This window comes from Podarcis pityusensis (assembly GCF_964106645.2).
Source record: "Podarcis pityusensis genome assembly, chromosome: 1".
Lineage (NCBI taxonomy): Eukaryota > Metazoa > Chordata > Lepidosauria > Squamata > Lacertidae > Podarcis > Podarcis pityusensis.
In genome coordinates this window covers 80,504,934-80,520,399 of record NC_138028.1, presented here as the reverse complement: position 1 = coordinate 80,520,399, position 15,466 = coordinate 80,504,934, and the positions used below count along the sequence as shown (strand labels likewise).

Below are 15,466 nucleotides of genomic sequence, written 5' to 3'. Positions count from 1 at the left end.
TCAGGATGAGAACAGAAATCGCACGGCGGCAGCGCGAGGCCCCATTAGCTAAAGTGGTACCTCGGGTTAAGAACAGTTTCAGGTTAAGAACGGACCTCCAGAAGGAATTAAGTTCTTAACCCGAGGTACCACTGTAATTGTTTGCCTTTGTGTTGGCTAAAGCTCCCCCTGCTGGCTGACTAAGGGCACTGCAAAAATAGCATTGGATGCACAGAGGTCCTCTTCCATTTGATCACTGCAACTGTGTTAAAAAGTGTTCGACATTTTCCAAATATGAAGCTGTTTTCTGGACCTCCTGTTTTAACTTGAATTGTTTTATCCTATTTCCAAAGAGATTATCTTTGTTTTCCAGAGAGAGAGAGAAAGAGAGAGAGAGAGAGAAGACCATATCAAGAAGATAAAATACCCTCATGCTCTGTAAAACTAATTAGGTTCCTTTGAAGTTACCTTGAAAGGGCTTTGTTCTGGCAAGGTGATAATAACATTCTGGAAATGCCTCCTTAGAAGCCAGCAAATAAAAGGAAGGCAGCTGTAGAAAAGACTCAAACCTTGCAAGGCCTTTGGGGGGCTTTGGGGGACATATGGACGATAGGACACCAAGCAGTGGTAAGTCCAGGGGCTTCATTGAGGTGCCCCCCCCCAGAAGCCTGACTAACTATAGGGTGAGAGCACCCACATTTGTTATGTGCAGAAATGATGCCTCCTTTCCATGGATGCAATAGTGTGTGCTAATAATCTAAATATTTATGCTTGGAGGGGAAATTGGGGTGGGATCTGCTGGCTTCATCTCTGACCTCTGTGCATTGATCCTTACTTCAAGGGACTAAACACTCTCAACCAACCATTTGTACTCTCAATTTTTGCAGGGTGCAGTTTGGTTGGGACTTCTGCAAAGAAAGCTGCACATGTGTACATTTCAGCTCACATAGGCTCCTAAGTGTGGGCAGTCCGTGCGCTGCAAAAATGGAAGATACAGATGTCAATGCATGTTGAGGTGTTCCTGGGTCTGCTTCTGTGCAGAAGTTATGATCACTGTGTGCCACAAAATTGTATACACACTGGTGTACACCTCTCCACACATGGGCCAGCTGGACAGGGGCAGAGGTGGAAATAATTGGGTGGATCTGCTCTGTGTGTTGGGGAAAGCTGTACCTTTTGAATTTCTGCCTGTGCGGTTCTTTAAAGGCTGCATTCTGTTGTATCCTCCCTTCCCCACCAGCCTGATCTGTATTTTGTCAGCATTGCATATAATACCAATCCAGCCCAGATTACTCAGTTCATGGTCCTTTTATTTGTTCTTTTGGTATAGATTATATTGCTTCTTGGTTGAGGACATTCATTTGTATTTTTCTGCCTCTGATCTTTCACCTTCAGCCTCTCACAGCCTTCCTGCATGTCTGCTGTTTGTTTCCTTTGGGTAAGGTCACCAAAAGTAAAGTGGCCAGTGCGAGGACGACTTTAATAGTTGTGCAGAAGCGGGAACAGTAGCAGGTGTAGCTTGCCATGCTGAAATGCCTTCTGCTGCACAAGTGGGGAGGGTGCAAGAGCCCTGTCCTCTTTGTTACATTTAATACGCATGGCTTCTCCCCAAAGGAATCCTGGGAACTGTAGTTTGTTAAAGGATGCTGGGAATTGCAGCTAAGCTATGTGCTTTAAATGTGTGGGGTGGATGTGACATCACTTGGACACCTCATTATCTGTGCACTATCTCAGTCTTTATTTAGCTAAAGTTTCTCATTCTGCCTTCTGTTCCTGCTTTCTCTGTATCCTGGTATTTCTGTTTCTTCCTCCTCTCCTGCTGGAATTGTGGGTGCGCTTTAAAAAAAATATTATTCCCTTTCTTTTCTTAGCTCATGCATAGCTTCTGCGTGTGCAATCTGTATCCTGCCTACATGGAAGGTATAACATTCTTTGGGTGCTGCTTATTAAATTGCAAGTTTCAAGACAAGGTCATTAAAAATATAAAATAAAATAAAATGCAGTACCCTAATTTCCATATGTGCTTAATTAATTATTCCTACTAGTGCTGCTAACTTTTTTAACTGCCCCTGTGCTTTCAGCAGTGGTTTGATCTGCACACGCTGGCGGGTGAATAATGCTTCTCTGTGCTGTGTTCAGCTGCTGATTTCTGGAGCTGACATTCCTCTCTAAAGGCACAAGAGCAGGAGGCCTAACTGGGGTTTTTTTTGTTGGGTCACTTGGCAACCTTAATTCCCACTAATAAACCAGGCTTCTAGGAGAATAAATAGGTTGACTGACTGCCATTTACTGCCTGTTCTTTGGGAAACCTGTCTGCGATGAATGTTATATAAAGATTATCATATGTCTCAAGCAAATAGGAACCCTTTCTGATAGTGGCTAATGGACACATAGCCCTCCTGTTGCCTTTGCCCCAACAGCTGATTTTGCTTCCTCAGCTCACCTGCTAATCTCTTCTTTTTCAACTGAAAGCAGGTGATGACAGGGACCGTCACTGATAAAGGGCTGGATATTTGGGCAACTTCGTAAGGGTGATGCAATGAAATCTATTCCATCAAAATCAGATGGCCTTGCACTTCAAAGAGTGATGTGTGCAGCTCTCAGAATCCACTCTCCTTAACGCAATCTGACCTAGCAAATTACACAGGAGAGAACAGATAAGAAAACTGTTACAGAGAGTGAAACCAGGACCACAAATGGATATGGAAAGGTTACAGGGAGAGAAAAGCAGGGGCACAAGCAGTTCAGGCAGGCTGCGCACACAACCATACATTTAAAGCAGCAGGCAGGGATCTCGCCATATTTCCTTTCTCTAATCGGATCCCTTCTTCCTCTCTGGAGGGTGGAGCTGGGAGGCAGAAGGAGGGTCAGGCTGCTCATCTTTTCTCCGATCCCCTGCTGAGAATAAGGCATATAATAATAATAATAATAAATTTTATTTATATCCCGCCCTCCCCAGCCGAAGCCGGGCTCAGGGCGGCTAACAACACTTGCCAGCTGCTAACAAACTTTTTCCCAGAGTGCTCTTAGGCAGAAAGCCTACTGATTGCAGAGATCAATTTCTGTCCTTAGACTGTGTGAGCACATTACTGGCTTAAAACTATTTTGTGCAGTTCAGATTGAAGCTAGTTTGGGACAGAAATGCATCGAAATGAAATATTTCATAAGAAACAGTAGGGTAGACATGGATGGATTGTGGCCGCCCATGTTTTTTTGTACACAGCAGTGAGAGCACACTGGAGGCCATACACCTGCATGTGGATCTTTCGATGACATATATTGATTTTTACTTACTTATTTCCATGTATGTATAATGTTTAAGTTTAAAATCATCTACATAAACACCAATTTTATCTGAAAGGGGGTTGCTGATAATTTATTCACAGCACTGTAGCAATTACTAATCCGTGTATGTGTTCAATCCTCAGCACTCTGTGGCGGCTTTTCCAACCCAAGTGATGCTCCCTGGACTTGTGCCAATTGTGGTTATATCCCTATTCAGCACTCATGCCAATCTGGTCCATGCAGGTAACCTACACTGTGCACTTTCAGCTCTAATCGGTTATAGTTTTCAGTATACTGTAAAGCCGTCAGAAGCAAAATTACAAAACTGGCAAATAAAATCCTTTCCATTTTTTAAGACCAGTCCCAAAAAGCAGAAATCAGGAATGGGTACCAGTCAAACGCTCCCAGAGCTCAGATGTGAACAAAAGGTCAAATGCAGATGGTTAAAATCCATTGGGATTGAGAGGCTCAAGTAATTGTTAAAAGCTCAGTGGAATAATAAAGTTTTTTTCAGTAGTCATCTGAAAATGGTGAGAGAAGAAGCAGTCTGCAAACTCACCAGTCGCACTTCAGTTTGGGATGGGATACAAAGGAGAGGTTCATGAGATGATCTCTTAAGCTGGGCAGAGGCATATGGAAGAAAGTAGCTCTTCAGGTATCCTGACCCCTGGCCATTAAGGGCTTTAAACGTAATCATAAGCACCTTGATTTGGGCCTAGAAACAAATAGGTTTGTACTGGGCCATGGAAATCAATGTGGACCCTTGTACTTCTTTTCATTCTGGGACTACTATTTTCCCTCACTCAGAAAATGACAGCAAACTTGAAAGGCCATTGGTGAAAGAGGCCCTGGCACAGGCAAAGCAGCTGGTCTCCTTGGCGTATCAGCGCTCTAGAAGCAGGTATGAATTTCCAGGTGATGCAGGTGGTAGAGAGCACCTTTCTTTCCCTCCTTGTCATGCTCTCTGCTCCTGCCCGCTGTGCCTACACCCCAGGCCTTGTGGGGGTTTCTGGTCTTCTTCGTTCAGCCATGCCTCATTCTGTGAAATCCTAGAGGGAAAGCAGTGCTGACCAAGGGATCCCTCAGTGCCAGCGACCTGCTGAGCCTGTTCAAGCACCCCGAGGCAGAGACCAACGCGGCGGTTCATGCGGCTGAGCTGATGGACACAACAGTGGAGCTCATTCGGCAGCTTGTGTACACGCGGGAGAAGCGTTATGCCAACATGTCAGGTGTGTCTTGCATCCACCACCCAGCCCGAGAAGTACCAGTCTTCACCTCCTGACCTTCTTGAGAATCTTCTTTCTCCCTTTTCTTCTGCAAGGAGTCTTAAGCGGCCATGATCTCTCCACCTTGGCAGAAGTAACTGGCTGTGCTGCTCAGCTGTGGCCCATCAAGTGCTCAGACACCTGTTTGACTGAAAAGTACAGATCCATAGATGGGACGTGCAACAACAGGTAATTCTGCTGGCCCAGTCCTCAGGCCTGCAACCTGCAAAAGCACTGGCCATATTATTTAATGCAAAATTGCACTCTTCAAAATACCCTTTGACCTGCTACTAATTTCCAGTAACTCCTAAAGACCTGTGATGGGATGATGAGCTGCTTGTGCGTAAAATCGTATCCCCTCAGAGTTTGTTCAAGTCCACAAACCTCTGTCTGTGACGGAGCCCCTCAGACATGGCTCCTCTAGTCACTAGCAGTTCCCTCTTCAGCTGCTGAGTCTCTCCCAACCTGTGTGAGCCCTTTCACCTCCCTTCCTTCCGATGGCAGTTCCCTGACATCCACCTCCCCTCCAGGGCCCCCTTCATCCCCTCTCGCCCCCTCCTCTACGGGCAGTGAGGAGGCAAAACCCCGGAATGAACTTCCTTCATCTTCCGATGTCTCGAACACTTCTCTCCACCTGTTGCGGTTCCTGGTCTCGAAGTACTCCTCCTCCTCAGAGTCCATCTCCCCTTCCCCTTCCGAGTCCGGGAATCCTTCCAACTCCTCCTCCTCATCGGTGGTCCCAAAGTATTCCCTCCGGAACCTCTCCACAGGCTGAGGTTTCCTTGGGAACCTTTGATGGAACGTTTCTATCAATACCTCGTCATTGATATCTTCTGCCATTACCCAAGTGTTTTCTGACTCCGGTTCTCCTTCCCACGCTACCAAATACTCCACCTGATCCCCCTTCCACCTGGCGTCGAGGATTTCTGCCACATGGCTGCTGCATTCTCTTTCTTCTATGACCGGTCCCCGAGTGGCCATCCCTTCTCGTCTCCCCTCATACGGTGACAGTAACGACCTGTGAAATACTGGGTGCAGTTTCATGTGGTTGGGTAACCGGAGCCTGAAAGCCACTGGGTTGACCTGTTGAATGACCTCAAAGGGACCCAATCTCCTGGGTCTTAATTTCTTACAACCTCCTTTGAACGGCAACCCTTGGGTTGACAGCCACACCCTATCTCCCACCCTTATGGTTTCACCTTCCCTTCGGTTCTTGTCTGCCTGCCTCTTGTATTCTTCCTTCGCCCTTTCTAAGTTGAGTTGGAGCTGACGATGGATTGCTTCCATTTCTTCTACAAAATGCTCGGCTGCCGGGACGCTCCATCTCTCCCCTTCTCCCCCTGGGAAAGCCCTGGGATGACACCCATAATTAGCCAAGAAGGGGCTCATCCCTGTGGACACATTCTCGGCATTGTTGTAGGCAAATTCCGCCAGCGCCAACTTTTCTACCCAGTCATTCTCTCTGTCATTGACATAACACCTCAGGTATTGCTGGAGGACACCGTTTGCTCTTTCCGCCTGCCCGTTGGTTTCAGGGTGCCGGGCAGTCGAAAAGTTGACCTCCACCTGCAGTAAGCTCATGAGCTTCCTCCAGAACCTGGAAGTAAATTGTTTTCCTCGGTCTGAGACCACCCTCAATGGCACTCCGTGCAACCTAAAAATGTGTTCTACAAATAACTTCGCTGTCTCTTCCGCCGTGACTGCATGCGAGCAGGCTACAAAGTGGCACATCTTTGTTAGTAGGTCTACCACCACCATGATGGCTGTTTTCCCCTTGGACTTCGGCAGATCAGTCATAAAATCTATCGACACTGCCTCCCAAGGTCGTTCTGGGGTTGGTAAGGGTTCTAATAGCCCCGCCGGTGCCCGCCTCTCCCCTTTGGCTCGCTGGCATTGCTCACACCCTCTTACATACTCCCGTACATCTTCCCTCACCTTAGGCCACCAAAATTCCCTGGTGACCAACCACATGGTTTTGTGTTGTCCAAAATGCCCCGCCGTGGGGCTGTCGTGCAACTGCTTGAGTACCCTCCCCCTTAAGTCTCCTTCAGGGATATACAGTGCCCCTTTGTAATACAAAGCTCCATTTCTTTCCTCGAAACCCCCTGGTTCCTCTCCCTCACCCCTAAGACCTCTGAGCTTATTCTGGGCGTATTCATCATTCTCTGTTTCCTCTACCAGTTCTCTTTGTCCCACCAATGCCGCCCCACACACCCAGCGGTCCTCTGGAATGACATGTCTCTCTTCGGGTGCTCCCTCCCCCTCCAAATATTCAGGTTTGCGTGAGAGAGCGTCCACCCTAATGTTCTCTGGGCCTGGCGCGTAACAAATCTCAAAGTTAAATTTGGAGAACTCCTGGGCCCATCTCACTTGCCGTTGGTTGAGCACTCGTGCCGTCCTCCAATACTCTAGGTTCTTGTGGTCAGTGCACACTTGCACCTTATGTTGTGCGCCAATTAGCAGGTGCCTCCATCTCCGGAACGCCTCATGAATGGCTAGTAGTTCTCGGTCATACACCGTGTAGTTCCTCTCGGATTTGTTCAGCTTTCGCGAAAAAAAGGCACACGGTCTCCACTCTGACTCCTCCTTCCCTGGCTGCAGAAGCACCGCCCCAATCGCTCTGTCTGATGCGTCAGTTTCCACTCTCATCGGTTTTTGTAAATCCACATGCAGGAGTTGTTGTTCCGAGGCGAAGGCCCTTTTTAGTTCCTCAAATGCTCGCTCTGCCTCCTCAGTCCAAACGAACTTCTTCTTACTGCTGAGACAGTCCGTAATGGGCGCCGTCAGGTGGGCAAAGTTTCGGATGAACTTACGATAGAAGTTCCCAAATCCTAGGAACCTCTGCACATCCTTCCTTGTTTTGGGTGTTTTCCATTCCAGCACCGCCTGGACCTTGCCGGGATCCATGGCCAATCCCTTGTCTGACAGGCGATACCCCAGGAATTCCACCTCCTTGGTATGAAACTGACACTTCTCCAGTTTCACCCACAGCTGGTTGGCTTGCAGCCTGCTCAACACTTCTCTGACGTCTCTCACATGCTGCTCCTCATTCTCAGAATACACCAACACGTCGTCTAAGAAGGCCACACAATTCTTGTAAAGCAAAGGCCCCAGGACGTGGTTCATAAACGATTGAAAGCATGCGGAGCCTGCTTGTAGGCCGAAGGGCATAACTAAATATTCAAATGCCCCTAAAGGGGTGAACATGGTTGTTTTCCATTCATCCCCCTTCCTTATTCGTATCAGGTTGTACGCCCCCCTTAGGTCCAGCTTTGTGAAAATCTTTCCCTTCCGCACCCTTGTCAAAATGTCGTCAATCCTGGGCATAGGGAAAGCCACTGGTTCTGACACTGCATTTAAGGCCCTGAAGTCACACACCAGCCTCGGCTTGTTCGTGTTTTTTTTATCCACAAAAAACAGTGGGCTGCCCCCCACCGCCCTGGACTCTCTGATGAACCCTCTCTTCAGGTTCTTGTCAATGAACTCTCTTAGCTCCTGCATCTCTCTGTCTGACATGGCGTACAGCTTGCCTACAGGGAGCTGTGCCCCAGGGAGTAAATTGATTTGACAGTCAAAGGGTCTATGCGGAGGTAGTTGGTCAGCTTCCCTTTCGCTGAAGACGTCGCGGAGATCTGCGTATTGTCGTGGTACCTTCACGTTCTCCGTTACTTCAGTCCCTGCTAGGGTGGCTTGGGCCCCTGCCAAACCCTTTCCCTCTTTGCAGTGTTCTAAGCAATGTGCTGAACCAAAAGAAACCACTCTCTGATGCCAGCCCACCAGCGGATCATGTAACGCTAGCCAGCTCATCCCCAATATAATGGGAGCTCCTCCCAAGGTGGCCACATTAAACGCTATCAGTTCGGTGTGCCTTGCCACCTTCATTATCATTGGGACGGTCTGCAAGCTGACTTCTCCTCCCAACAGCTCCCTGCCATCGATCGTGGTCACCTGCAGGGGGTTGCTTAAAGGGATCGTCTGTATCTGGTGTTCAGCTGCAAACTCTTTGCTCATGAAATTGCAGGAGCTGCCTGAGTCCAACAGCGCCTTTATCTTTAGAGGGTGTCCGTTTGGCAGCTCTAGCGCCACTTCTATCACTAGGGCGGGTTTAGGAGGTTCTGGCGTGGGCACTTTCACTGCTCTTTGGCCTGGCTGCTGTGCCCCGACGGTGGCAGCCAGGCGTTGGCTTTTACTTGCTCCGGTATTTCTTCCTCTCTTCCCTCCACAGCTCCTACCATCCCTTGCCATTCCTTCCTCTGGGGGCAGACTCTGGCAAAGTGACCTGGCTGTTGGCAGAGATAGCATTTCCGGGCGCCTTTTCCCTCCTTCTCTCCCCCCTCACTGGGCTTTGAAACTGCGCGCGCGCGCGCTGTTCCGATTTCCATCGGCTCTGCCGGCGGGAAAGTTGGCTCTGGAATGTCTGGAATGCGGAACTCCTTCCAACGTTCCCCCTTCCCTTCCCGCCTCTCCAATGCTCTCGCCTCCTGGCGCGCTCCTATGGTCAGCGCTGATTTGGTCAGCTGGTCCATAGACTCCGCCCTGGGCGCCCGGGAAAGTTCGTCTTTCACAGCCGAAGAAAGCCCTTCTTCAAAGAGCATTTGAATGGGTTCCGCCGATAGATCCCACCCCAATTTATGGATCAACATGGTGAACTCAGTCCAGTACTCACGGACAGATCGGCTCCCCTGTTTGCAAGCCATTAACTGTCTGCGCACCACTCCCTGTTCAATATCGCTGGAAAACATCAGATCCATGGCGCGAAAGAACTTCATCGTGTCCTTTAGGACGTCACTATTCGCTGCCATCAGGGGTCTAACCCAGTCTCTCGCCCCCTTTTCAAGATGCCCAATCACGAAAGCCACTCGTGATTCCTCGTCAGGGAATTCATCAAACTGCAGATTGAGGGCATATTGCATCTCTGTCCGAAAGCCATGATAGTCTTTGGGCTCCCCCCCAAACTTCTGCACCAATCCTGGTACCTTTCTGGCGAGCTGGGTGGCTTTCCCCTTTTTGTCTGCATCCTGAGCCCTCCTCTCCTCAAGCCTCGCCGTCTGCAGCGCTAGCTGGACCTCCAACACCCGGTACCTTTCTTCCAGGCTTGGACCCGCTCCAGCTCCTGCTTCTCCGGTTCCGGCTGGGTTGCTCATGATGCCTTCTCCTGCACAAGCTGCTTTCAAAGACTGTCGGAATGCTGTGATGGGATGATGAGCTGCTTGTGCGTAAAATCGTATCCCCTCAGAGTTTGTTCAAGTCCACAAACCTCTGTCTGTGACGGAGCCCCTCAGACATGGCTCCTCTAGTCACTAGCAGTTCCCTCTTCAGCTGCTGAGTCTCTCCCAACCTGTGTGAGCCCTTTCACCTCCCTTCCTTCCGATGGCAGTTCCCTGACAAGACCTTTTTAAGCCAGGAGGCCTCTTCGGTTGCTTAATTTTTTCAGGACGAGCCCGTCTTTTTTATGATTCTTTTGTGTTGTTTTTATGACATTTTAGGTTTTATTGTACTTGTAAATGTTGCTGTATTTTGTTGCTGGTGATTTATATGACAGGGCAGTCTATAATTTTTTTTTATAAATAACATAAACTGTGAAGAAAGTCAGCTATTTTTAGCTGTGCCTTTTTGCAACAGGTCTTGCAGGTAGTGGGGGAAATCATAGAGATGATTTCACACTCCCCACTTTCTGCTGATAGTAGGATGTTCCCCCAGGGCACTTTTACAGAGTCACCTTTTCTTTTGAAAACAGAATACTGGGGATTCCTGATTTTTATTTTTGTAATTCTTGTTTGTATGCAAATACAGAGAGAGCGATTCCAGAAAACTTTTTTTTCATTCTGACGTGCTTGCATGAAGTTTGCTGGGAAGTTAAACAACCCTGTGTGAATACTGCTGTAAGACATGAGATACAACAGTTGAACACAAAATCCACAGAAGACCTCCAAAGGAATCATTTTGTTTTTGATCCATAGGCCCCACATCTAGCATACACAGAGCAAACTGAGCAACTGGTAGCCAGGCTGGAATCAGTTAAATACTGCCATATGCTATAAAACAATCAAGAAAGGTAGAGGAGGAAGAATGGGGAAAGGCAGAGAAAACAACTTTATCACCAGCAGAACCCTTAACATATCTATTTTTGTTTCATAACAATTTAAAACACCAACTGTGGGGAATTGTCCCTTTGCCAAATGGAAGCAAATTATATCTGTATATTTTGCCATCTTTATTTAACTACCCAACCTCAGCCCAGCCCTTCCTTTTAAAGTTGTCCTTTAACAATTTCAACCCTCCATAAAATTTCATCTTTATTTTGAACATGGCTAGTAATCTTTTATATATATTTAGTCACGTACTCGTGAGGAATCATACCTCCATAAACATCATAACATAACATAAACATCAATCATACCTCCATAAAACTAAATAGCAGTATATTGAAATAAAGGTTATATACAGTGCTAAACCAATACTGAATGTTGCTTTTTAAATAATAAACGAAGTTTTAAAACCACACAAAAATTATCTGCTCACAAACCTCTGCCCAACACACAGTACAAACGACCCCCATGGGTGTCCTAGGCTACGAATCAATACACCACAGAAATCTGCCTGTTTGCTGTTATTTAGGAAATCCTCTGTATCAAATAAAGTGTCCCCCGTGCTTCTTTAGTTTGCACAGATGAGGTAGTAAAATGCTTCCACTTGGTAAATCCTCTGGTGAGTAGGGGATATATTGGTTGACGTTTTCCCACTGAAACAAAAACTTGCAGATACAGAATGGGCATACCCAGGGAAAGGCTGACATCTTTTTCTCCCTAACATCTATTGCTTTCGATGAGCCAGTGTCTTGGATATGGAAGACCATACAGTCCTCTGATTCCCTCATCTGCACTCTCAAGTAGTATAATTCAGGAGCTGTTTTCCCTCTCCACCTTCTACTTATGTGAGCCCAATGCCACCTGCCCATTTCCTGCAGTTTATGAGATTTCATTCTCCCTTGCAGGAAGAACCCACTTTGGGGAGCAGCAAACACAGCCTACGCCCGCTGGTTACCTGCAGACTATGAGGATGGCTTCTCTGCACCCAAAGGATGGAATCAATCCAAGACCTATAACGGCTTCTCATTGCCTTTGGTATGCAGCAGCAGGCAAGACTTGGAATCTCTTATGAATGGTGATGGCAGAGTTCACACAGGGTTTATAAGACAACTCCAAAGCTTTCCTTCTTAGCTTGCTTTAAAATAAATGTTAAGATGTTAAAAAAAAGCACCCTTTGGTTTGCATGACGTGCCAACATTACTGGGTCTTTACACAGAAATGTTGGAAAGTGTATCTGTGAAGGCATGAAGGAGTGAGGAGCACGTGACATGTTCATAGTTTCCCTTGGACAAGTTACACACTCCATGGCAATTGCAAATTCCATGTCTCGTAATACTGTCAAAAAGTACGCACTCAAAATTTAACTTTTTAGAATTTCCATGAAAAGCATGACTAGTTTGGACTGCGTTTCCACACAAAGTAGAAAAATATACTGCGTTATTCACAAAGACCAACAGTGTTCATATTTGAAATGAATTGTTCTCCCAGGTGCGCCAGGTGTCCCATGAAATCCTGCATACACGGAATGAGAACATCTCCCTGGACAGCTCCTACACCCACATGCTGGTGGAGTGGGGCCAGTGGATTGATCACGACATGGATCTCACTCCCCAGAGTGCCAGCACCGTTTCTTTCACGGACGGAGCAGACTGCTCCCATGGTTGCATCAACCGGAATCCGTGCTTCCCCATTCAGGTAAAGACAGCGATGAACAACAAAAAACTTAGGAAGAAGAAAACTCACCGTAGTCCTCCTAATAGTATGGACTGTCGCCTTTACCTTTTACCAAAATGTGAAGTAGATCTGGTTTATATATGTCACAACCCACATGAGAGTGTTTCAGAAGTACATGGATTCACAAATACTTTCCCCCACTGTCATATCCAGACAGGTCCACAGGGCTTGCTTACAGAGCTTTTTAAAATACCAAACCAAAAGTGAAATCTATACAACGTAATTCATTCCAGGAGGTGACTTTACAGCCACGTTGAGCATGAAAGCAAAAAAAAATGAGGCCTACCATTTTGAAATTAATCCATCCATTGCTAGGTCCTTTTTTAAAAAAGCTCAGAGTACACACCAGTTAAGATCATTTTTATATGCTAATACATATGCAGAGATGCCAATTTCAGCTTGCTGTCTTTCAACAAGAAGGCAAAGTTTAGGAAATAAATAATGAAGGAATAGTTTTTAAAGGCTGGGAAGGGGAAGTAGATTTTGGGTGCTCAGATTCCCCTGGGTCACTCTGTAACTATGTCCCTGTCTCGGGGCGCAGTGTGGCATAGGGGAGAACCACCTCTGTCTTTAGACTCTGATTCTGTGTGGGAAACTGTGGAAACTCAGTAAAGAATGTGCGCTCTCCATTCTTCCTGGCCACCTGTCAGTCAGACCCAGGGCTTCTTGACCACTCTGCTTCTCCTGTGCCAGATCCCTGCTGGCGACCTCCGTCTGGGTGGGGGGACAATGAAGTGCATGCCTTTCATCCGCTCTTCACCAGCTTGTGGCAGTGGACAATCCAGCTTCCTTCTGGGGCAGCTGCAGCCTCGGGAGCAGCTGAACAGCCTCACCTCCTTTGTGGACGGCAGCATGATCTATGGCAGCACGGCTTCGCTGGCCAGGAAGCTCCGCAACTTCACCCAGGCACTGGGGCTTCTGGCAGTCAACCAGGAGTTCTCTGACGGTGGCCTTCCGCTCCTGCCCTTTGCTGAGAAGAAATCCCCAAACCCTTGTGCCTTGACGCGGGATTCCTGCCTTGCCAATGCGTCTGACGTGCCCTGCTTTGTGGCAGGTAAGAGGAAGGCTTCTCTGTTATTGAGAATACATCTGGGGTGGGGGACCTGTGGCCCTGCAGGCATGGACGGACTCCAACTGCTAGCATATTTGTCTGTTGGCCATGCTGACTGGGGATTTATGGGAGCTGTAGTTCAACAACATCTGGAATGCCACAAGCTCCCATCTCTGCTGTTTTTTTTTTTTTTTTTACGGCTGCCATCTCTGCTGAACAGTGTGGCCAGATGAAAAGGAAGAGAGGACTTTCGTTTTGTTAACGGAGGTGATTTTTTATCACAGGCAGCCCCTGCTCAGCCCTGCAAGACAAAATGCCAAAATGCCCTCTTCTGGGCAGCTGTTAAAGTAATTAGAGCCCAATTCTCCTTTGCAGTGGGTCTCCTAGCTTCGTACAGGAGTCCCCTGAATGTGTGCTCGGCCTTTCAGGATTACCGTAATGGGATCTGCTTTGTCTGACTTGTGGTTTAACAGTCCAATAGCACCACCTATAGGCTGTAGGGTTCTCCCCCTCCCTAACTGACTTGTGTGCTTGGTCCATATATGGGAGCTTCGTGGGTGAGTTTTCAGAAGGATGCCAGTCCTGTTGGATGCTGGGAACAAGGTGAAAAAGGACTGGGGAGATGGGTGGCTTCTACCTCGAGGTATCAGGGGAAAACATCTGGAGCCAAAATTCCATCAGTGGGACCTCCACTGATGGAAGTGAATGGTGAAAATACTAAAACAGGGCTATCGCCACCCAAAACATGTATGTAACATTCCCCCCCCCCCCCGCTTTTTGCAGGCTGCTTAAAGCCTGCCAAAGGCTGTGTAACTTCTATCTCATTTACTGTGTGCATTGGTCTCTTCCTTGCCAGGAGACTCGCGGTCCAATGAACATTTAGGCATTCAAGTCCTGCACACAGTGTTCCTGAGGGAGAGCAACAGGATCGCTACCACCCTCCACCAGCTCAACCCCCAGTGGAGTGGGGAAATTCTGTATCAGGAGACTCGCAAAGTCATTGGGGCCTACCTCCAGGTGAGGGCCTCAGGCATGTCGTTGCTTAGTTCCTTAGTTCCTTCAACAGAGGGCTGGATACAGTTCCCATTGAGGGGCAGATTATATAAAACATCCATGTTGTATGTATGTGTATATCTGCCGTGGAAAATGGCAGTCGTGTTTGAGGACTAGGAGGGTTGGGCTATAATGAGGCCCCCTCCCTCCAACTCTGTGGTTCTACAATGTCATGCACCATGGTTGCTGTGATGTCAGGACATGACTAAATTTTACTAGATATTATGGGGAAGATGGAGGGGATCTAAACACGCAGCTGGTGTTTTCTACAGCAGCTTTGCATTCTGTGTCACAGTTTGGCTCCGAATACGCTGCTATTGCCAATCACTCACACGCTGCTCCACCTTGCTTGCTTTGCGGAACCTGCTCTTATGTCAGATAAGAGCTGGTAATTCTGAAAACACTCAACAAGCCATGTTAATGCAGGCGGATATGTTTGCACAAGAGGCGCTCTAATCTTACCAGGCCTCTTGTGAAGAAATGCAAGAACCGCAAAACTAACACCAAGGTCAAAGTGCAGCTGGCAGTGAAATAGAAAAACCCTTTAACTTGCAGAACACTGATCTCCCTCCTGGGACTCAAGCTCCCTTCTAGAGCGTCTGCAAGGGATGGAAAGGGAGGGAAATCCCATTCAAGTGTTTTCTCTGAGGCATGGTACAGTTTCACCAGATATGAATGTCCCTGAGAAGAAATGCTGACATTATTACAAATTTTGTTCTCATAAATCCAGATGGTTTCTTACAAATTCATTTTTAAAAGGTCATCAATATTATGCTATCCTAATAAGCAATGAAGCACCTGACACCAGTTTGGCTGACCCAGTGTGGTGGCACAGAATATTCAGAGACATTCCAATTGTTTAGGGAACAGAGCTCACAGAATATTTTTGCAGTCTCAGAGGAAAGGGAATGTTATTTTAGCATGTTTATCCTCACAGCCAACCTGTGAGATGGATGAACATGAAAGCTATTGCCTGGGAATAAGCCACCGGTGAGCTTCATTGCTGAGCC

At 47.4% G+C, this 15,466-nt stretch overlaps 1 protein-coding gene across 1 annotated transcript in view; it reads left to right on the top strand.

Annotated features, from left to right (window-relative positions):
• Nucleotides 1–570: 570 nt before the first annotated feature.
• The window catches only part of LOC308486174 (eosinophil peroxidase-like), a 26,193-nt gene continuing 11,297 nt past the window's right edge, over nucleotides 571–15,466 (top strand). Inside the window, exons 1-9 of the mRNA XM_081022563.1 lie at nucleotides 571–606; nucleotides 3,408–3,507; nucleotides 4,072–4,165; nucleotides 4,318–4,493; nucleotides 4,586–4,718; nucleotides 11,524–11,653; nucleotides 12,107–12,313; nucleotides 13,046–13,406; nucleotides 14,260–14,420. Coding sequence (XP_080878689.1) covers nucleotides 3,438–3,507; nucleotides 4,072–4,165; nucleotides 4,318–4,493; nucleotides 4,586–4,718; nucleotides 11,524–11,653; nucleotides 12,107–12,313; nucleotides 13,046–13,406; nucleotides 14,260–14,420 — 1,332 coding nt within the window. The 5' untranslated portion in view covers nucleotides 571–606; nucleotides 3,408–3,437. The remainder of the gene's footprint in view (nucleotides 607–3,407; nucleotides 3,508–4,071; nucleotides 4,166–4,317; nucleotides 4,494–4,585; nucleotides 4,719–11,523; nucleotides 11,654–12,106; nucleotides 12,314–13,045; nucleotides 13,407–14,259; nucleotides 14,421–15,466) is intronic.